This window comes from Lepeophtheirus salmonis, chromosome 1, assembly GCF_016086655.4.
Source record: "Lepeophtheirus salmonis chromosome 1, UVic_Lsal_1.4, whole genome shotgun sequence".
Taxonomy (NCBI): domain Eukaryota; kingdom Metazoa; phylum Arthropoda; class Copepoda; order Siphonostomatoida; family Caligidae; genus Lepeophtheirus; species Lepeophtheirus salmonis.
In genome coordinates this window covers 18,377,023-18,400,876 of record NC_052131.2, presented here as the reverse complement: position 1 = coordinate 18,400,876, position 23,854 = coordinate 18,377,023, and the positions used below count along the sequence as shown (strand labels likewise).

The window sequence follows — 23,854 nt, the reverse complement described above, 5'->3', positions numbered from 1 at the left end:
AGACCGGAAAATTTTGGTAACGCACCCTGTTCATCCTCTATAAATTTTATGTGGATTACTTGAGCCAATCTTTTATGAATAAATTTAATATTTAATTTTTTCATCAATGTAGTAACAAAATATGTATAATAGTATATGGAAAATGACTTGTTAGATAAGAACAATTATTATCCAAGATTATTAAAGCAAGCGGTACATAAAAAGAAGTACCTAGTGGAGTTCGACTCTGTTCCAAAAGATTATTTTATCTTAAATTAAAACTCCTTTATTTACACATTTCAAAATAAACATAATTATAGCTATCTGAACGATTTTCAAAAAAAAATCCCCAATTTCGTGATAGTAATTATGATTTTTTGAGACTAATTAACTTATATATGGCGTAATCAAATTATTAAAGCCCTCTAATACTTTAACGAAAGAAAATCTCCGAGGAAGTTATATTTTTTTATACATGTTGGAGTAAAAAGTATAAAGCAAATGCTTATTTTACACACATGAGTACCATTTATTGTTGAATTACCTTTTTGTACATAGTGAGGGTTATGATCCCAATAAAAAGATTAAAAAGTTATATCTATAAATCAAATTTTATTTTTAATTGATTTCTATGAGACCTTAAAAACACTTTTCTGGGTTAAAATGTTGCATATTATTTATATAATTTGTGTAGAATATCTATTGACATGTCAATTCGAAACATGAGTATCAATTGTGTGTCTTAGCCATCAAATGATCAGTAAAGTCACTTGATGTCTACATTGACATAAATTTCAACTTAATTTGAATAATATTAAGTCCTATTGGGAATTCCATTGGATCGTTTTCTACTTTTTGAACGTGGATGTATAAAAATTAGAGATACCTTGGATAACGAAAAATAAATTAGATGTTTTAGAAGATAAAATAGAAGATTTTAATTGATTATTATCTCTGGATTAACAGTTTTATTACGTGCAACCAAAGTTCAATCTACAATTTTCAATGTTTAAATTATTTTATTGTATGTTCAACTATAAAAAGTGTGATTATAAAATCTAAAGATTTAGAAACGAAATATAAGACGACAACGAAAGGCGGAGCACGCATGTTCAGTATTTTTTGTTTGCTTGTTTTAGCCATTTGTGGACTTCATAGAGCATGGTTGATGCCCCTGCCGCTTAACAACGTTGTACGCTATCTTTTTGGTGTACTTTCTGATAATATCCTTCGTCGTATTTCTATCCGAATACAAATCGTGGATCACTTTGTGTCACTGCTTCTGGGCTTTCATTTGGAAGACTAAGAAAAAAACTTCCTTTTAAATGTTGTTTATAAATACGTTAGATGACAAGAAAACGTAACAATCATTTAAAAAAAGTCCCTGTAAATAATTTAGAGGTTAAACAAAACTTTTTTAAATATTTTAACCCACCTCTTTGATTGAAATATTTAGAAATATATGTTTTCTTTAAAAGAGAATAATTTAATTAACTATTATTATTGTTAAAAAGTAATTAAATTGATGAGTAAAATATATGAAAGGCAGTTCTGAAATTGAGTAATGGGGTAAAAATATTAGGAAACACTGACAAACACACAAATAATATTTTTCAGATATCTAGAAACATAATGGCCAGTAAAAAATCTAATGAATTTTTTTTATGAAGTAAAGTAGTTCAATTGAGAATCATCCAATTTTCTTAATTTAATCTATTTTAACCCAACCTGTTTTCATGTTAACATCTCAGATTCATACTCAAAAACAACAATTTCAAATCACTCATTGTTACAATCTTAATACTTTTTACAGTTTTTATCCAAAAAAATTATTATGTGAATAAAATATTTTTTTTCTTTGGGATTAAAGAGTACAATTATATAATGCACAATGACTGAGTATTAAAATCTTAAAAACGGAAGGAAGTCCTGATCATTAGTAATGTTTACATCATTTCATTATAGTTGATTGTTTAATTCATAAATTGAATAATGTGCATATAATTTTTATGGTATGTCCGGAAGTGCTCAGACTTCAATTCAAAAAGTTATTACAGATAAAAAACTATATGTTTTAAGGAGTCGAATCAACATTTCATGGGTCATTAAATTCAAGCAAACTGGGATTACGACTCGATGAAGAGCTGGAGAAAAAACTGCAAGGAAGATTGATGAAAAGGTTACTGCCTCATAAGTATGAGAATATACTTAAGCATAGACTTTTCTACGTGCACTGGATGGAACCTCAAAATTCCACATATATGTTTGTTCGTTAGCGCATCACAGTCCAAACCATTCGGATGCCAATTTTATACAAAAGTGATACTACTTTTTTTTTTTTTTTGTAAAATATGTTTGGTTTACAAATTTTTTGAACTTATTTTATGAAATTAAGTTATATAGATATTATTCTTCCAACAGGCTTGTATGCTATTTTGACGTTCTGTTCAATTTTTCTTTTTTGTTCAGCGTTTATCGTTCAGCCCTTATTTTCGTTCCGTTCCGCGTTCCGTTTCCAATTGTAAGGTAGTACCAGGGTTCTACAGTATACATACATACACTAGTGCCCTCGTTAAATGAAGCTCTACAGTTTTTGAAGCATAAACAAGTTGGATACCCCAAATGAGATTGCTAAATTAAATTGAAAGTAGAAAAACGAAAACGTTTTCATATATTTCTGGTGCTTCAAAGCTTTTTTTTTGTCTGAAAGGTCTTTGGGAATCATAAAAAAAATTAATCAAACTCAAGTTCAAACCACTAATAGCTGTCTGAAAATTAAAATATTATATTTTCACAGAAGTAGAATTGTTATGTCCGTTGAGATTCAATCATATCGATCTTCTCTTAATCTTCTATGTAAATATAGATGAATAAGTTATAATTAATAGTTAAAATCTTTTATATATATAACTTATGACCAACTCTTAATAGTACTGAGTCATTGTAATAAAATTGCATATTTGTAGCACGTCAACCCAAAAAGAAGTTAGTATAATTTTTCTCAAACATTTATAGAATTGGAAAATTAATAAACTATTAATGTTTGACCTAATTAAGTTAGATAGATAAACAGGTTATAAACTGCAGTTTACACTCTAGAGAATCTAAATTCTTCCCAGAAATTTTATGAAATTTTTTATTAAAATTCAATGCCTTTAATTGACCTTAATATCTCTTTGAAATATTGCCTGTCATTTGATAAACATAAATGATTGAACCTTTGTATTTATGATTCTTGTATATTTCATAAAAATAAATAGTTTTTTTAACTAAATCCCGGCATGCAGGCGACATTGAAAAAATACATTGCAGCCAAGGTTAATATTTCTATTAATTAACTAATTTTTCTATTTGATTGTAACCAGTAATATTAAACATATCATCTAACTCAAATATCCACTCAATGTGAAGTACTTTAAATCCATACAAAAAATTACAGGCATAAATAAAAAACAAAGAGCGTGGGAATGTATTTCATTGAGTACACGACAAATTAAATTATTACTGCGTAAAAGGGACATAAATATTAATTATGTACTTTTTAGAGTGGTTATTTCACATTTACACTAACATTAATATTAGGAGTGTCTGCAGGGGTGGAGGCGTTTGATCCTTCCCAATTTAAAAAATTGCCCCTGAATTTGCGGAGTCGTGTTTCTAGGATACTTATCTCGTGAACAAATACATCCCTTCCAAAATTACTATCACCTATTGGAACGGAAAGCTAAAATCTCATATTTAGCGTTCAGCGTTTATCGCTCCAAAAAACAAAAAAACAATTCCGTTCATTGAACGCACTTTCCATGGAACGCCGTTCAATTTTGCGTTCTGCTCACAAGCCTGTCCTCCAGTAAAAGTTATGAAGAGATAACCCGGATAAATGTCCTTTAAATTTCTACTTTTTTGTTTATTTAAGTACAGAGTATGCGTACTTGCAAATTTTGGTATGCATCAGTTGTATTTTTTGGTTGTGATAGATGGAAATCTGCGACTCATGGAACTATACTTATAGTTCTTGTGGAAAAGTGGAGTTATCATACAATTTATAAAATATTGTTGATACAATTTTTTTTATTCTAAAATTGTTATTTTTAACAAAAAGCTGTCTAGTGTACTAAATAGATGACCAGAGGCGTTGCTTGGAGTAATTAGGCGCCGGCTAAAAGTCAAATTTTTCTTTAATAATAAACAAGATAACTTTCAAAGATATCATCAGTGTTATTTTCCGTTTTTAATGAGTAAATTCACTCATATCTACTCAATACCATATCAATTCGTATATTTTCCTTCCTCAAGAATGATATAAAAAGAAGATTTTGAGAAAAAAAAGAAATATGATGGGTTGATCGAAGAGTAATTCAAGCAAACCGTTGAACTATATCAAAATATTTTGAAAATTAGCCGATGAAATCTATAGACTAAAATAAATATTTTGAGATCTTAAGGATTTCATATTTCAAAAATATAAAAATATCTTTGCCCTAATGTTAAATGATATAATTGCATATCTTTGATAAGTATTCTGTTTGACATTTGTTAGAACGTGAAGGTTTAAAAACTTTTTTTTACGTCTCATTTTGAAGTCCAAATAAACGGCAGTGGTTTACCATTTTCTATTTCCTATAATCTAAAAAAAAAAAAAAAATAAAACACATTTTTATTTTTATAAAATGTGACTGTTAAGCCCCCAATTGATAACAGAAACAATTATGACGTCACATCAAAAGTCTATACAGTAAATCACTAATGTGTGTTTTTTTGCAATCAGAGACTTCTCCCAAGAAATTAGCGAAGCTTTTTAAATATTCAATTTTCCATGTTTGCATTACATAAAAACCATAAGATTTAATTAGTCTATAAGATTTTTTTTTTTTTTTTTGATTTGCAAGGACTATAATTTGGTTGATTTTTCCTGTTAACATTTTCAAAGCATATATAGCTTTAAAAATACAATCAAAAGGATAAATTTGATAAGACTTATACAATTTGATAGCCCATAGTAGTGGTTATTCAAATGACAATTTATAATGTTTGAAACTGTAAAGTTATAAACTAATATCTAAAATAAACTTATTTGAAACCAATACACCAAACTTAACTTTTGTTTTAATTTATTAGCCAAAAGATGGTACATAAATCCGGACTATAATAAATAAAATAAACTGTTATTAATTAAATAGGATTCATGATGAATCAATGCCACTGGTTTCAAGTTTTTTTCGATTTGTATTGATTTACACAAGTTGTTTTCTAAATTTTTATGTTTTCCATAATCACAAATGAAATAAGAGGTTCGTGAAACTGATAATGTTTTGTCCTATTCTATATGTTCGATTTAACCTTATTATTTTCAAAATAATAATAATAATGCGACATCTTATTGCTTTTTTTCTCGACAGGAGGCGTTAACTACGTATAGCATTATTATATATAAAGTGCGACCTCTATTTAATAACCAACACCAATCTTTATTTTTTTAAATTAAAGTGGATTTCACTCCTGAACTAATCATTGGATTTTAATAAAAACCAATGGTAAAGGAAAGCTGTGTACAAAAAAAATAATTATTATTTAATATAATCGCATTTGGCGTCAATATAGACCCCATAAACGGGAGCAGCTATTGATAGTAATCTCTTGTGGGAGATTCCAGAATTCCTCCCAGATCTTGGACATCAACTTTAATTTTGTGTTACATGAAGATCTGTTTGTGTGTTGCTCAACATTACTCCACACATTTAAAAAAACAAACATTGTGTTGAGGTCCGGTGAGCTAGGAGTGCCTGTTTATATATACTCGTTATTCCACCAAAAACTTTTAGGAGGAGACGGATTTAGATCAATTTCGATATGTAGTATCATTAATAGTACTCCTACTGAGAAATGAAATATTGGATTCGTAACTCAATCAAAATTTAAGTTCAATGTACTAAAGATGAAGAAATTAGCATTTTGATAATTTTTTTAGTGATAAATTGTAAACCATAGCAATGACCGGCAGGTATCATTTACATCATTACAAAGATATCAAATAATTGAGAAAATAAATGTAGTTTATAAAAAAAGAGTTAAAATTTATGACCTTAAACTATAAGGTCGAAGTTCTTTGTTTCTTTTTTTAACACTTTGACCATATTAAGATACAACACTTAAAAAATTCAGGAAATTAGGAGATATGGTGTGATTTACATAGATTTTATATTCATTTATTCAGTAAAAGAAAGGTTTTATCAAACAAAGTTTTACAACAACAATTATCACTTGTTGTTTTCACAATCAAATCTTCATTAACTCTCAAATTTTTTCCTGACAAAGAGAGATAAGTATAGTCACAAATAATTTGGATAGATATCCAATCATATGATTTTCGCAAAAAAATCCTTTAAGTGTCAATTTAGGTCTAGTTATAGTGTCTCTCTCTGTTAATATATGGTATAGGTATGCTAAAAAACATAACCTTTATAATGTTATTGAAGAAATAGGAAGTATATCTGAGAGGTTGCGTCACCCATTAAATCAAAAGAAGATACTTTTTTCGGAACATAATAGACAAAATATAAAGTCTCATAACTTCACATATGAATTTATGTTAATTTTTAACTTAATCAAAATTAATATTAATTAATTAAATTATTCACTATAATTAGCTTTTTATTATCTTAAAGTTAATTTTAACTTAACCATGTCTCGTCGTTAACTTGCTGGCATAAATTTATATGTATGTATATATTTACTAGTCAATTGTAAAATTTTAGCTTCGTTTCTCAAAATCAGTGCTCTAAACGTTGATTAGTTGAATTATAATTAACTATTGTTGAGATGCTATTACTTTCATAATAATCATTAAACAATAATTTTATAACTAACTAACTACAACGTGATGTTGGGCTTTTTTTCTGTTTCTATTTTAAGGAAAGGTTGTGTGATGCAATAAAAGTAACGACGTGATGTACTAACAATTTCAATTTATTCTTATATTAAACATTACAAATGATTTTTATGTTAAATAGTCTTCATTTAAAAGTAAAAATAAATTACTTAAAAAAATTATATTTCTTATTTCTCTATATATTAATACGTATTTCTATTAATATATCTCAAAAATTGGAGTTTTCTTAACGTGGTCCTTGAACTAATATACAATGACACATATTTATTTATATTATATGGTCGTTTTGTTGAAAAGTGATGAGGTTTGAAGACAGGTAATTTCAACAAACTTGCTAAAATGCGTGTCTGTATGACGTTGAAAAAATTTGGGTTTAATTTCATAATTTTTTTGAAGGAAAATAATACGTAATTGAACTACACTTCGTGTATAAATAACTATTTATTACCTCTTAGAAGATAATAATAATAATATTAACGACTATTTCTTAAACACTTTTGAAAGAAATATATTATTACATTGAGTTTATTTATTGTTTTTTCTTATGATCATTGAAACAACATCTGGAGTTTTAATCATAATTGACCTTGGGATATATGTATGTAAAAATTATCAAACAAATTTTTACTCATTATACGTATATATATGTACAAGTCATAGTATTGTATGTAAGTATGCAGGAATACTATGTTTTTGTTTTAATAATAAAAGATGAAATCTCGTCGAATATGAAAAATAGGTGTTTATTGAAAAATGGTTTAACAGTAAGGTTAACAGAATAGGCAACAAGCAGAATACATAAATTGATATAATATATGTACTTGGTAGTTTTGAGATACCTGGATATATGTATATACATATGAAAAAATAATAACCAATAAATAAATAGATATAACAACAACTGATTCACAAAATGACGTTGGAGAATCACTTTGTGTCGAGATAACGTAAATACTGTTTGGGTAAAATGATAACAACAATAACAAACTTAAGTTTATCCCAAATTAAATGGATCCGTAGGAGTCCAAGTTGTTTTGGGAAGAGGAACCGGAGGATTGGAACCCTTGGTTGGAAAAGGATTGAGAAGAGGGTCCACCAAAGGAGGAGGAAGATTGTTGTTCTGAGCCACCGAAAGAAGAAGTTTGTTGTGAGCCATCGAAAGAGGAACCTTGTTGTGAGCCTCCGAAGGAAGAGCCACCAAAAGAGGAAGCTTGTTGTGAGCCACCGAAGGAAGAACCGCCTAAAGAGGAACCTTGTTGTGAGCCACCAAAAGTGGAACCTTGTTGTGAGCCACCGATAGAGGAGCCTTGTTGTGATCCACCGAAAGAGGAGCCTTGTTGTGATCCACCGAAAGAGGAACCTTGTTGTGATCCACCGAAAGAAGAGCCTTGTTGTGAGCCACCGAAAGAAGAGCCTTGTTGTGAGCCACCGAAAGAAGAGCCTTGTTGTGAGCCACCGAAAGAGGAACCTTGTTGTGAACCACCGAAAGAAGAGCCTTGTTGACCGAAAGAGGAGACTTGTTGTAAACCACCGGAAGAACTTTGGGATCCGAAGGAAGATGATTGTTGTGGCCCGAAAGAAGATGATGATGATCCACCAAAGGAAGAGGACTGTTGTTGTGGGCCAAAGGAGGAGGAAGAAGAAGAGGATTGTTGTTGGGAGCCAACAGAGTTATCAGGTTGAGCAAAGCTATTGCTGTTTTGACTAAAGGATCCAATGGGAGCACCAAGAGCATTGTTTTCATCATAGGTCTCTCCTGGGACGGGGGGAGTATCATCCAAACACCACTTGGTCTTCAATGGCTTATCCACCTTCCTGGGTTGAGTAAATTTCAAGTTGCATGTCTCTTGAGGAATTGTGGTACATTCGTGGGCAGGCTTAAGTCTAGGGACTAACTTTGTTTGGAATCTACAGGTCTTTTGGGGGTTCAAATCACAGATTTCTTCTGGGATATCAACAAGAGAAGTAACAGTTTTGTCGTGACATTCTTCAGGACCTTCTTCAGTAGTACATCCAGCCCCACAGATCTCGATTGGTAGCTTTTCACAGCTTGTATCACCAACAAACTTACCAGGTTGCTTCTCAACGTACTTGGTGGTACAGGAGGATTCATAGAGTGTACGACACTCTTCTGGACCTTGTCCATTACATACCTTTTCAAGGGGCTTGTAGCATTTCTTGATGGTTTCATTAAAGGCTTGTTGTTTGAAGGTGATTTGACAGCTTTTTTCAAAATTTTCATCGCATACTTCCTCTTGAGAAGGAGAAAATTGTGTGATGTAGGTATAGTGACACTTTTCGACATTCTTGTGAGTACATTCAAGAAGGGGATCCTTTTGGATACTTGAAACAGTTTCGTCCTTCTCAATACAACACAATCCAGTTTCAATGTCATTTTGACATCCACTGAAGTCAATTCCACCTCCCGTAGGAATGGGAGGTTGTGTATTGAATTGACGACCCTTTCTAAAGTTTCGATTCCCAGAAGATCTGAAGTTCTGCCTTCCAAAGTTTTGTGAGTGGACTAGTGCCACACCAATGAGGCAAAAAGCAATAAACACCTAGAAAAGAAATATAATAAAAATGAGTTTACTTCTTAGATATTTCTTCCGTAAAAACGAATTTCAAGGTTTATATATATATATATACCTTCATAGTGCTTTGATGAAATAACTTGTTGATGAAGGCTTGAGAGTTTATAAGTAACTATGCTCAAATAAAGGATCTTATAAACCTTATATAGGGATTTGGATTTTAGTAATACAATTCCTCTAAGAAGGAGTTGCACTTTACTTCAACGTACACGCGTAAATCAAATGCGTAGCCATCTTGCGTCATTGTTTTCACTACAACAATGAATCCCATGTATTTCATTTATTATGCAATTTCTAACGTCGGCAAAAACGCTTTATAAATTGGGATCTTTGCACCATCTAGTGAACATGAAAGTGTTGTTAATTAGCTCTTAACCACATGTTATTGAAAGATTAATTTCCCAATAGGCAGGGTCTTGAAATTCTGAGATATGAATAATTACTTATCAAATATATATAAAATTTTATGAATACAAGCTATTACTTCTACATAAGATAATAAAACAATATATTTAACTTAAATATAGTTTATTACCTATCAAATAATCTTTCAATAAAATGAAAAAAACCTTCAACTTATTTATATTTTAATAAAGTTGTTGTATATAAAACTCCATGCAAAGGCAAAATAAATAGATATATTCCTCAAAAAAGGTGCATATTTATTCAAATGGCGAATTTGAATGAATGTGAAGGTCCGAAACGGGCGCAAACAACGTTCCATGGAACAATATTTGGTTAATGACATCGTCATAGTTATGAAAGTGTGATGCCATCACTTCCTTTCTTGCAGTTATCCCATGTATATAAGAATTTATAAATTATGTTTTAACTAAACATAGTGGGAAACTGTTATCGTGAATGAAAGATGGGGCACAATGCTAAAAGCGACATTGACAAATGCAATTTTCTCGAACGTACACTTGGCCGAATGACCATCTTATTGAACAGACACATTGAAAAAATAAAAAATATATTTGATGAACATTAATGCCATAATACTATATAGGGTGTGCAGATTATAGAGTTATTCAGATAAACGTTATTAGCAAGTTTATTTTTGAAATTACAGCATTTATATTTAGTACATATAATTTTCATTAAAATGTCTATATCATTCTGTGAAATGACCACCTTCAGCCATCACAATTATCGTCAAAAGTGACGAAAATCATTGCCAGCGGCATATACAACTTCTTGAACAATTTTGTTTCATCTTTAAACCAGCGAAGCCTTCAGGTTCCTAAAACTGTTATGAGGCTTTTAAAATGGCTTTGTCTCAAGAATGTACTAACAAGTGTAACCTGTAGGATAAAAAATCGGGTATTTTTGAGGCCATATAGCCTTTGAATTAGGGTTTATTTCTTTCTTCTAACGGCTGCTTGTAGCTAATCCAATAAAACGTTATGACCGTGAATCTGCTCTCCCCTCCCCCAAACATTTTTCAAATTGTTAGTGTGACCATGTCAATTTTCAGTGTCTTTTATTTTTTGATATCGTCGCCATGGGATTTTCCGCCTTGAATTAACTGAACAAATATTTTCTGTTAGTTCTTAGATAGGTTCATATTTGTGAAATAACAGTTTTCATAACTTAAAGAAATCCACCGATTCGCCTGATATCACGAAATCTCGACTTGCTAGTGACAAATATATTTAAGATTACCCTAATTCCTGTACTTTCTGTATTTATTATTTCAATTTATTTTACAACCATTTTAAAACATTAAAATTTTAATTATTTGGTACGTATTGGAATGATTAAATGTTGATTAATGTAATTACAAAAATGTTTTAAAGTTTGTTCGAACCAATATTACACCTGGGGGCATCCCAATCGATAAATTATAAATTTGAAAAATATTTTAAAAAGAAGAAAACCACGGAGTCGATCCATCAATGATTTTCTATTAAAGTTCTATATGATTTCATCAATCCTTTGGATTAAATGTAGTGAAGCTCCTATATATGATATTTAAAGTCCTGATCAACATACCTCTATCCTGAGATCATTTCTGACTCTATAACTCTTAAGCTATGTTTTTCATTGGAGTAGAGTCAAACTTACACTACACAAGGAGCTTAAGTTGCTGCAGAAAGCAATTCAAAAAATATACATCCAATTTTGTTTTGTTTTTAAATGATCAAACTCGCACTACGATTTTTTAATGTAATGTGATTTTATTTATATATTCCATATTTTTTATTAATGAGTATGTCTACCAAGATCTTTCTATACCAGTGTTTGTTCTTTACTAAAGCTCCAAGAACAAATGAAAAACTACATAATATGAAAATATAGTATGTAAACTCAAGGAATATTCATATTTACATTCCTTTACATTCAAGGTAAATTTTACTCCCTCAGTCGTCATGCACCACCTACGGAATGAAGTCAAAGTTTTTCTTAATCACGGAAAAATGCCAAGTCTAATTTATCGACTTCAATTCGGAAAAATAAGCTTAAATTGGATGAAATATACAATTAAGAAGCTCTGCAGGACTGGAAGTGTCAACGATCAAGATCTGGTCACCTCAGGACTACACAAATCCGGAAGAACATCAAAATACTTCGACTAAAGATTTATCGGAATCCAAAAAGATTAATATTCAAAATGAGTGATAAAATAGGAATTTCAAAATTCTCATCTCGTAGGATTGTCCGTGAAAATTTGAAGATGATGCCCTAAAAGTTACGGTACGGTAAAAAAAATCAAGTGATAAAACGATCGATTTGGTCGATGTCCAATCTTTTGTCCTTGACAGATAAAACCTTATCTGTTTTTACAAACAGCCGATCTCTTACGATTATCACCGGAGTTTCGAGTTCCGGAGACATATTCCGCTTAGTTTTTTTGACGGAAGGTCTCCGGATGAACCAGCATGATTACATCTCAAGAATTTTAGAATATGTGGTGCCTCTATGGTTTGAAAGTAACCCCTTAATCGTTTTCCAGCAAAATGGGCCTCCCATACACACCGGACGCCGAACTGAAGAATGTATGGAACAACCATTCGATTTTGGGACTAATCAATATGGCCACGTTCGAGTCCAGATGCCAATTTCTGCAATTATTTTGTATAGGGCCTTCTAGAGTCGAAGGTGAATGTCCGGTCCTATCAAATTTTGGAGACTCTACGAAATGCCTTTTAAGCTGCATGGGACGAACTACCCGAAAAAATGATCCGCACAGTATGTAATTCATATCAAAGTCGATTATCAACAATATTTTCAAATGAATTCTTTGCCTATGTCCATGTTTATTTTAATCTTTCTTTGTCCCAGCTGATTGAAGTAGATTTAATAAATCGTTATGACAGCTAAACTGCTCTCCTCAAAACATAAATTGTCATGGTTAACATTTTGGTTTTCGTTTTTTTCTCTTTTTTATAACATGTCCTAATATACACTCAATTTTCATCACTAGGTATATATGCTAGATGTGATAAATAAAGAAGGAATAGTCGTTCTTGTTAATAATACACAAGACGGTTTGATTGTTCTGATAAAATTAATTAGTTAGTAGAATTGGGGATTTGGAAGGATTTCTTCCTACGAAGCATTTGGGTATAGTATATCTTTGTCTACTTATTATTTTTATGATTTAATATCTTTTCATTTGGATATCTTAGACACACGCCTCTAACTTGAATCTTTATTATTAGGAAATAGTGACAGAGTTATCGTTTTCCATATAAATTTCTTTCATTGAAACTCTAAGTCCCATTCTTATCAAAGTCAATTCTACTATTGCAATATTTTTTTTATTAATTCAGTATCCTTGATGTACATATAAAAACAAATCACTCACCTGTATCACATCGATATTCTTGACTAGACACTTCAAGCGTTATTCCTGATTCCATTATTACTATTATATATCTTTTATCATTGAAGAAAGGAAAAAACGATCATTGATTCCTAAAGAAAATGTGAACCATCATTATTTTCTTATTTTCATTTACCAAAAAAGTTTTTTTTCCTATTATATTCATATTTTATAGTTCTTGAAAATTCTTACTTGATTGTATGATCGATAAAATAAAACTGACTTCTTAACTTCAATAGACATTCATTGTAAAATCTAAATACTTTTTAAATTCCTCAACACTGATTTGGAATGTTAGCCAAGTGAGGATATTTTATCTTCTCATAAATAAATTAGTCACCGAGTTAGTTGTTAAAATATTATTATCATAATAGTATGTAGAATAAAAAGAAACCCAAAAATGACAAAATCACTCTTTCATTTTGAAGAATATTTTGAAGGAGGGCGTCTTACCTGTCCTGAATATTATCAGGTATGAGATAAAAAATAAAAAAAAGATACAAGCCCCACTGCGAATCGAAGTCATTTAAAGTTGTTCATCCGTTGGCACTACATGAAAACAATTTTGTAAAAAAAAGCCAAAAATCATTTCCATCAATTTCCAATACATTCAATGTGCATACCTACATATATGTTCCAGATTTTAAATTCAGAACATGTTTAGACCTCCATTATATCATGGTAGCTTCGAGATCTATGGTTGTGAAAGTGTGTTCACTAGAGTTAGATAACAAAAATGTATTATATAAATACAAAATCCCTGAGATGTCCTCCTTAACTGCACTACGTGCAGTTATTGTTGTGTACATCCGTTCTAGTCCTCCCCCTCAAGAGATTATTAAGTCTACAAAGCTGTACAAATCAAATCTTCACGATGTTGCGAAGGCTTTCAATGAGTCTGAGGGGTTGGAAACACCTACCAAAAATCGTTATCATTAAAGATATTCAAATGCTATTGGTATTTGAATATGGGTAGATACGAATATAATATTAAAAATATATCCTGGTATAAGGTTTAATAAATTGGTTGTATTATTTAGGTTTTATCGATGATAACCTCGACGAAAATTGTAGCGGCCTCGTTCACCAGTACATATTTAAGTTATGTGTAAAAATTTATCTATAACAGAGATTTTATATGCTATTAATAGTTAATTTATCGTTGTTCATTTATTGATTGCATCACTTTTTTCATCCATACCATTGAGACTGAATTGAAGTACTCGGCGTAATAATTAAGTATTTTCGATTATCAGTATTAAGAAACACAACATTTACTTCAGAGATATAAGTGTTGTTATTTTCAAAGTAATTAATAATCGTTGTTATTCTGTTCAACCCATGAGGAGACAAATGGCATGCAATATAATTGCAAAATGTTGTTTAAGGTTTTTAACTGCTTTTATACAAACACCCTCAATAATGAAAACCTTTAATCTCTTGCCACAGAAATTGGAACCCAATATTATGATATCAAAGATTCATATCGTCAACTTTTCTAATACTTTTATTAAGAGCAATGTCATTTAAGGACACAAATGATACAGGACATGATCATTTTCTTCAATTTGAATATTTGGTATGTCATTCAACCTTGATAAAAACTGAGTAAGATAATGGAATACTATTGTGAATTTTTTTGCAATACAACATTGGTTGGGAAGTTATGATTACGGTTAAGATAAAAAGTCTTTGTTTGACTAAGATTAGAGTTTCGGGTTGACTTTCAAGAAATTCCAGCCAATGTCTTTACCTACTATATGCAGAGTAGGATTTGCGTCTGCTTTTTTTGCCAACCCTCTCAGGGCTGCTCACAGCTAATTTAATGAAATTTCATGAAATTTGATCTGATTTTCCCCAAAACTTTTTACAAATTGCTAGGGTTATCTCGTTCATTTTTGGTTTCTTTTTTTTTATCAAAATAGTGGATAGCAATTTGAACATAAGTGCTCTTGGTCAGTGCTAAAAATTACGTGTATTTTTTAGCTAGCCGTTTTTTTGTAATTGGTAATCTGAAAAAAAGAAGTTTTTGTTCCTTCGCATTTGTCATTATTATTTATTTTATTTCCAAAAAGTGATGAGCATGCTAATATTGCATGATTCATTTCTGTCGAGGACAGAGGTAGCTATTTTTTAAAACAAGATTTCCTTTTATTCCTTTAAGATCTAACTTTTGATTCCAGATTTCCTTTAATAATGAGCATGGAGAACGGACCTCTCATTTTACCACATCAAACGAAGACATATTGTGAAGAAATATCCATAACATAGTTATGAGATAGTCAGTTCATTCGTAGTCTTATCATATTTCTCTTGTATTGGAGATGAGCATCTCTGAAAAAAAGAATTTTTTGTTCCTTCGCATTTGTCATTATTATTTATTTTCTGAGTAATGAACATCCTTTCATAAATAAATTCAATTATATTCAAAACCTGATTTAACAATCATTTGTACTTATAGAATAAATATAAATATTGAATATTTTGGTCGTCTTTTATCATCTAACAAATAAACTGTACGTTCATATTAATTTGTAGTCTACAATCATTCATCTCCATTGCGTGACTCCTATTTACTCGCTTACCCATTGGAGTTTTTTTGGAAGTTAGAAATTGTATAACTCTTTAATTACATTCAGGTAAGCACCACACATTCATTGGCAGTTTCCTCTAAAAGAATCTACAATGAACATATTACTTAAAGTTTTCTTTATGGTAAAAATTGATCAACCTAACATCTAAGTAAATAAAAAGAAGATGATAGTAGATACTGTTTTCATTTAAAAAAGGTTTTTTTTGGTGGTATACCACAAAAGCGCATTTATCATAAGGGAAACGCGTTCTTCGTCATAACCTACAGTCTTCAAGTTCGAACCAATTTCAAAAAGTTCGTCTCATGTTCATTAATAAATAAAGGATTAGGAATGACGCATCTTTTTTACTATTTTCCTTAAACACTTTTCAGAATAAATTCAACTTTGCCATTTTTAACCATGGATTGTTGAATTACACTAATTTGGACACTTTTTAGTTGTTATTTAGCTTTGTTTATTCCTTTTTTTTCAATTTAAGGTATTTGCGTTCCTACAATTATAATATCCGTTGTTATACTATATATCGCACTCAATCTCATCAAATTTAATGAGTACATTGTTGGTACCAAAATTTAATTAAAAGTAATTAATATTTGGTAGATGTTTTTATCGAATATTTCAACTATAATAAATACGAATTATGTCTTGGTTGTGCGCAAATCTAATCATATTACGATTAACTCGTTTAATTTTTAGTCTAAGTTTATGTGTATCATAAAATATAATTTGCTTAATATTTGAGTTAATATTTAACCCAAGTTCACTAACTGAATCAAATTTCGTCACTAACGGAGGGTTAAACAAAGTGTAATTATTAAATGAATTTTTCATAATAAAATACATTATTATCATTATTAATTTATAATATTTGTTAAATCAATATTTAAATAATAATAAAAATTATAAATTTATATCTTTCTTACAACTGTTTTTACTATTGTACGGTCTTTTACAATATACAATATGCATTTATTTTTTATTCTTTTACTCAATTTTACTATGAAGGGTTCTGTATGATTTAATTTATGTAACAATATTTTGATTAATTACATGACTTTACTACGATATATTCTTTTAAATTATTTATAATCTTTCAATAGTTAAAGCTTTAGAAAATTATAGACAATCCTTATTACAATATTTAAGATATTGGTTAATTAATTCAACAAAAAATTCCTTCAAGACATGTTATAAAATATATTTAAACCAAAATCATACTTTTCAATTTTGTATTTTACTTGCCTATTATTGATTTGGTTTACGCTATGTGATAAAAAATAAATTCATCAAATTAATCATTTTCTTACATGTTCTATATAATTGTAATTCCTTTTTCACTGATAAAGAAGGACAAAAAGTAAGGAATTATGACAAGGTTTCAAATTTTTTGTCACGTGACCTGTGTGTTTTTGGGATCAAAATCTTGTAAAACTTATGCAATTTTATACTGGCAATGTTACTCCGTCTCGCTATAACATCACAATGTAATTGGGAGTCCCTAAGCATTGACAACTTAACATATGGATAGACACACACCACGCAACCTCATTACTGGAACTTTTAAAATAAATAATAAATAATTCTTCTATTAGATAACAATTGTAGAAGAGAAGAATTAATTCTTGTTAAAAAGAGATTAATCATAAACGTAGAGATAGGGACTTATCCCTTCGTCCATTGAAACCCCTCATTGGTAATTTACGTAATCAATCATGGAATTGTGGATCATCTGGTGAAAGATTTTTTGGAAAATTTCATTTTTGGTTCGTTAAACTTGAAAGAGTCCTCCAAAAAGTGATGAGCATGCATGATTCATTTCTGTCGAGGACAGAGGTAGCTATTTTTTAAAACAAGATTTCCTTTTATTCCTTTAAGATCTAACTTTTGATTCCAGATTTCCTTTAATAATGAGCATGGAGAACGGACCTCTCATTTTACCACATCAAACAAAGACATATTGTGAAGAAATATCCATAACATAGTTATGAGATAGTCAGTTCATTCGTAGTCTTATCATATTTCTCTTGTATTGGAGATGAGCATCTCTTGATGTTTTCATCGATAATGACTTCACATTAAGTAATATCTCACCTCTTGTGTTTGGATTTGATCTCCCTTTTCTAATCGATTTAAAGGGTTGAAAATAGTGTTTCGGATTTAATTTCCTAGATGATTATATGTTTGTGGTTCATTTTTGAAGAGTTTCTTTTCAAGGATGCCTCATCATCCCATTTAAATATATATATAAAAATAATTGTGAACAAAACGGAATTTTTGTTACTCTAAAAAGTATATAACTATTATTTATGTCCCTTTTACTCAATAATAGTTTAATTTATCTTGTACTCAATGAAACACATTCTCACGCTCTTTGTTTTATTTTTTTTATGGATTTAAAGTAATTCACATTGACTGGATATTTGAGTGCGATAATATGTTTAATGCTACTGGTTTCAATCAAGGTTAATAGTATTTCTATTAATCTTGGCTGCAATGTATTTTTCAATGTCGCCTACATGTCGGGGTTTAGTTTAAAAAAAAAACTATTTATTTTTATGAAAAATGCACGAATCATTTATACAAAAGTTCAATCATATTTATAAATAATAGGCAATATTTCAAAGAGATATTACGGTCAATTAAAGGCAATGAATTTAACTTTCTGGGATGAATTTAAATACGCGAGAGTGTTAATTGTAGTTTGAACCCCCCGTTTTATCTATTTGACTCAATTAGGGCCCATTATTGTCTTAAAAATATAATGTATTAATTTCCTAATTTTATAAATGTGGTGGTAAATTTTGGCTACTTTATGTACAATTAGCGGTGCCTCTCAAGGATAATCAGAATCATTTTTTCATTGAAATTTGTTATAATATGCTGGAAAATGAATTTTATATTCAATTTTGAGAAAAATTATTCCAGCTTCCTTTTGGGTTGACGTGCTACAAATATGCCATTTTATTAAATGACTCAGTACTATTAAAAGTTGGTCATAAGTTATATATAATCGATTTTAATTTTATTGAGTATGACTTATTGATCTGTATTTACATATTGGATAAAGTGAAGGTCGATATGATTGAATCACAATGGACATGGCAATTCTACTTCTGTGAAAATAAAATATTGTAATTTTTAGTCGACTATTAGTGTTTTGAAGTTGAGTTTGATTAATTTTTTAATGATTCCCATAGACATTTTTGACAAAAAAAAAAAAGCTTTAGCGCCCCAGGCATACATGAAAGCGTTCTCATTTTTCTACATTCAATTTAATTTAGAAATAGAATTTGGAGTATCCGACTTTTTTATCCCTCAAAACTCTAGAACTTCATTTAACGAATGTGCTAGTGTATGTATGTATACTGTACAAGCCTGGGACAACCTTATAATTGGAACGCAGAATGGAATTAAAATTATGGCTGAACGAGAATAGAAAAATTGAAGGGAACGCTAAAATAGCAAACGCTTACAAGCCTGTATAATTATAGACGATATGTGGTTGAATATGTACATTTCATCTGAGTAATTATATACTTGTATTATGATACAGAGCCTAAAAGTTAAGTATGCACATGTTAAGCATGAATTAGTCCATATTTTGCCTATTTTAATACAACAAATTTCCACTACCCAAAATGTAGACACGGCACATAATGATATTGTGTTGATATTTATTGTGGTAGCAATCTCAACTTTTACTTCCAGATATTTATGTATTACATTATAATTAGATATGAATGCAGCGAATCATTAATTAGAATATCTCATGATTACATTGATCAATCTGTGTAGAGTAATTCACCTATAAAGAAAAAAATAAACTTATTTCTTATTCAGCTCTATAATTATTAATGTATTTGAAAATCCTATCATATATTGCTCGGAAATAAATGATATATTTCATTGAAAAATAATTTATCTAGATCGGAAATGGTTTGATTGAAGCTGTTTATTCCAATAATTACATCTTTTTCATACTTAGTCTTCAAAAAAGCAAGTAAATTTAAAACTTTGCTACGTGTATTTATTCGCTCTGCAACCACCAATGACTCATTTCATTGATTAAAATCTTAATTATGGTATTCAACATTTGATATTTCAAATTTCTTTGAATTATTTTACTAAATTCTATAACAATTATTCTATTTTGAACCACCTAAAATGAATTGAAACTAGTTATCATTTATTAATTAAATAAAAATAGAGTTATTAAATTAAAATAATAATTAATTATCTTCTGAAAAAGAGAGTCATCACTTCACTAATTTTGTGTGTTGTGCAAAATACCGGAAAAATCTGATTCTGTTATGTACAGAAATTGAGCTCCATCATCAAGGGAATCAACTTTTATTTTGTGTGCACACATTTGATGTCTAATTTTTGTTTGAGCTCCGACAAAGTTGAAATACCATTTTAATTTAAAAACTATGGAGTCCTTAATTATATTTAATCTCTTTTCCGATTACATCTCAGCCATTAACATTATACTGGTCCTTTATTTAATTTTCACTTTCGTTTTAATCTTAAAGATGGTATATCACTTTTTCTTATGATAACTCTTTTTAGTTTTTTAGTTCTGGCTGCAAAAATTTTATATTTAAAATGAAGAGAAAAACAACTTTTTTAGAGAATTCAAAGGATTTACCATCAAAATAAACAATAATAATTGTATATTAACACTCATCAAATATCACTAAAATAAATATATATATAAATTTTTACAAGGTATCTAATTTATTGGTATAGGGGATTTCCATTTATTAAGAATTTCCATGATTGATATTAAAGCTTTATGTAAAGAAGTTCTTATTTTATTATCATTGAGCTTTCAATCAGATAATTTACCAGTCTAGCAAACAAGGAACCACACAATTTGAAGGGATATTTCAAGTCTAAGAAGAATAATTAATTTTTATGCAAAATAATATTTATGTATAACTAATTGACGATAAAAGAATATATTGCTATAACTTATTGAATCAAAACAGAGATACTTTTAATCGAGAGGTTGCGTGATTTCAAAAGCAAATAGTTTATCCAGATGCTAAGCAATCCATGACCTGAGTAAAGTAGTGTCGTCAAAGATTACGCAAGAACTTTTAGGAAATAAAGAATTGGTCCTCTGTATGGTCATAGTTAGGTTATCCTTAATTAATAAACTTGAAAGATGGTAAGAAGACTGCCAATAGAACAATTTAAGTCAAAAATCTTGACAACACTTTCGGCTCAAATTTTTGTTGCAAGAGATTAAAGGTTTTCAATATCGATGGCACATCTTATAGTGTAATATCAGCCAATAACTTAAGCGAAATGTCCAAATGATGTTGAATGCCACTTGTCTTGCTCATGTTCTGCATAGAATGACCAAGTTCTCTCCAAATTACTTCGAAAATAACAAGTAAAGTATTTTTTTTGTTTTTTTAATTGTAGTGATCGAAAACGATTGATTACACTTCAATTCAGTCTCAATGCTGTAGAGATAAACAGTGATGGAATCAATAAATAAGCAGCAATAACGGTATATAGACCCTTTTTTTTATAGAAAAACGTGTGCAAACAACTGAACCATTTACTGATGAATAAGGCTTCTACAATTTTTGTCGAGGTTATCATCAATAGAACCTACATAGTACAATCAATCAATATAAGAAACCAAATATTAAGATATAATACTATACTTGTATCTACAACCTATGTTATAATTCACATAATTCTACATCTTCATTATAGATCCTCTTCATACTCCATAAATACTTATTAATTATTCATTCTAAATAGTAAATAATCCATAATTATAATTAAAGAAAAGAGTAAAGATTCAATATTCAAAGCTGTATTGGAGTACATCTTTTCTGTGTCGTCATGCTTCGGGGTTTTTAGATCACGAGTTATCATGCTGCGGGTTTTTTGAGTTCCAAGTTCAAGTCCTCATGATCCTTGCCCATGGAAAAATAAGTAATGTCTAGATCTACCTGTAGTCTCGTCTTAGGCAAAATATATTTTCCCACAATTTCTTCCTTAATCTTCGACTATTTTACTTTTGGACCCAATTGACTTTGTGATGGCGTAGTGAGGATGAAAATGAATAATGAGGACAGCTTTCGTAAATAAAAACATTTATTAAGGTAAGGAACACTCTCCTTTAATAATCCATCAGTTGCAAAATAAATAGCATTTTATGCAACTCTGATAATTACCCATATATATCTATAATTACTTCTTCTTAAACCTTTAAAAATAAAAAAATGTATTAAAATTATTATTTAATAATTTAAATTTAATGAAAACCATCATAATTTTTTATTGTATGTCTCAATTAATAACTTTAATATTATTTTATGACTAATTAAATATTTTTAGTATACACCAATTATAATTTTATAAATTTAATTTATTACACATATATACAATTCTGATATGAAGAACCTTTAATATGTTAAATTCAACATCCTCATTGGCTCAATTTTGTAAATCTTGGAATGTGATATTTATATGGCTTATTGAACTTCTACTATCAATATGGCTTTGAATCTAAGCTTTTACGGCTAGACCATATAATTAAGTATAAAGTTGATGGATTAGAGAGCTTCGGACTAGGAGAAACTCCATGGGATCCTCTGCTGATGTTATAATACGGAAAAGAGGGAATAATCGTTAATTAGACATTACAGGAATCCATGGAATTGTCAGCATCTCACTACGCCGGTTAAAGACTTTTCCTATTGTCCATTTTGACGAAAACATGATTGATAATTGTTTGCTCGACGTGGCATATGTAGGTAGTTCTTAAGGTCTATATTATTCATACTATGAATTCATCTTGACTCGAGTTACAAACTTTGAGCTTAATAGGGCATTCATTCCGGACGATAACTTATTGTCCATCTAAATTTCAAGGGGCAACTCCATTGTCAAATCAATTCTGTCATATGAGATGGCAATTGAATTGAGTCATTAATTAAAGTATATTCACCTATGCAGCTAACATATGAAGGAAAAGTCCAACGATGAATCCTCCGTAACCTTGTACTTGAGCATTGTATGTTATGACTAAGAACGTGTTTCCCTTAGGATAAATGCACCTTTCAGAGGGATTTAATACAATGGATTTTCCTAACAAGCATTCACATATATGATATAGGGATCCACATTCGTCCAATGGTTTCAGTGGAGTCAAACGCCTTCATCTCCTTTCAACAACGTCAGGTTCCGTTCAAGGGATATTCCTTCTTCACTCCCTGGATGGGATATTATCTCTTTGTAGACAAGGATACTTGAGAGGATAGATGCCCTTCACATCAACATCTGCGATCTGTGTCACTTCTCACCTATTGACTCATTGTCTCTATCTCCAAGAATACATCATTTCCTACAGATCTCATACGGGCTTATAATTGACTTCACAAGAAACAGAAGCTCCAACATAATTAAAGGCTGTGTGTGACTCAGAAACTGAGAGAGATACTCATTATTTCCCTCCATCTCCAAATCCTTAATTGAAATCGGTGCGTTCATTCCTGCTTAAGTCAACATTGCTTCATCTTTAAGAAACCTATTTCAATCTTAATTGAAATTGAGTCATTCAGTGTCCTTGATAAAGATCACATAAAAATAACTTATCTATATCATATTTACATTAATTTCATTTATTAGGTGGAGTCCGTGATGTACGATCTACATAGTCAATTGTAGAAGCTGGACTCTTTTCTTACTCTAAAGCAAGTGGAAGATCTTTCTAGAATCTTAAAGATAATATGCCTCTTTATTCTCTATAGTTTGGACTGTAAAGTATATTATATTCTTCTATTGCATATAAATAGATATTGTATCTTTTATGAAATGATCCTAAAGGATTCTTCTATGTTAACTCTTTAGCCTCGTCATCATCAATTCTATAATTCAATCCATATGTATTGTTATTAGTAGTTTGTATTGACTGTCACTCCTTGGCGAATTGAATCTATGA

The 23,854-nt window shown here is 29.9% G+C and overlaps 1 protein-coding gene across 1 annotated transcript; it reads right to left on the bottom strand.

Annotated features, from left to right (window-relative positions):
* Positions 1 to 7,738: 7,738 nt before the first annotated feature.
* Positions 7,739 to 9,605, bottom strand: LOC121119806 (uncharacterized). Its single transcript, XM_040714606.2, has 2 exons — positions 9,518 to 9,605; positions 7,739 to 9,429 (listed from the first exon to the last, which is right to left on the bottom strand). Exons 1-2 carry the CDS (start codon positions 9,521 to 9,523, stop codon positions 7,873 to 7,875), a joined length of 1,563 nt encoding a protein of 520 aa, XP_040570540.1. The 5' UTR covers positions 9,524 to 9,605; the 3' UTR covers positions 7,739 to 7,872.
* Positions 9,606 to 23,854: the final 14,249 nt, after the last annotated feature.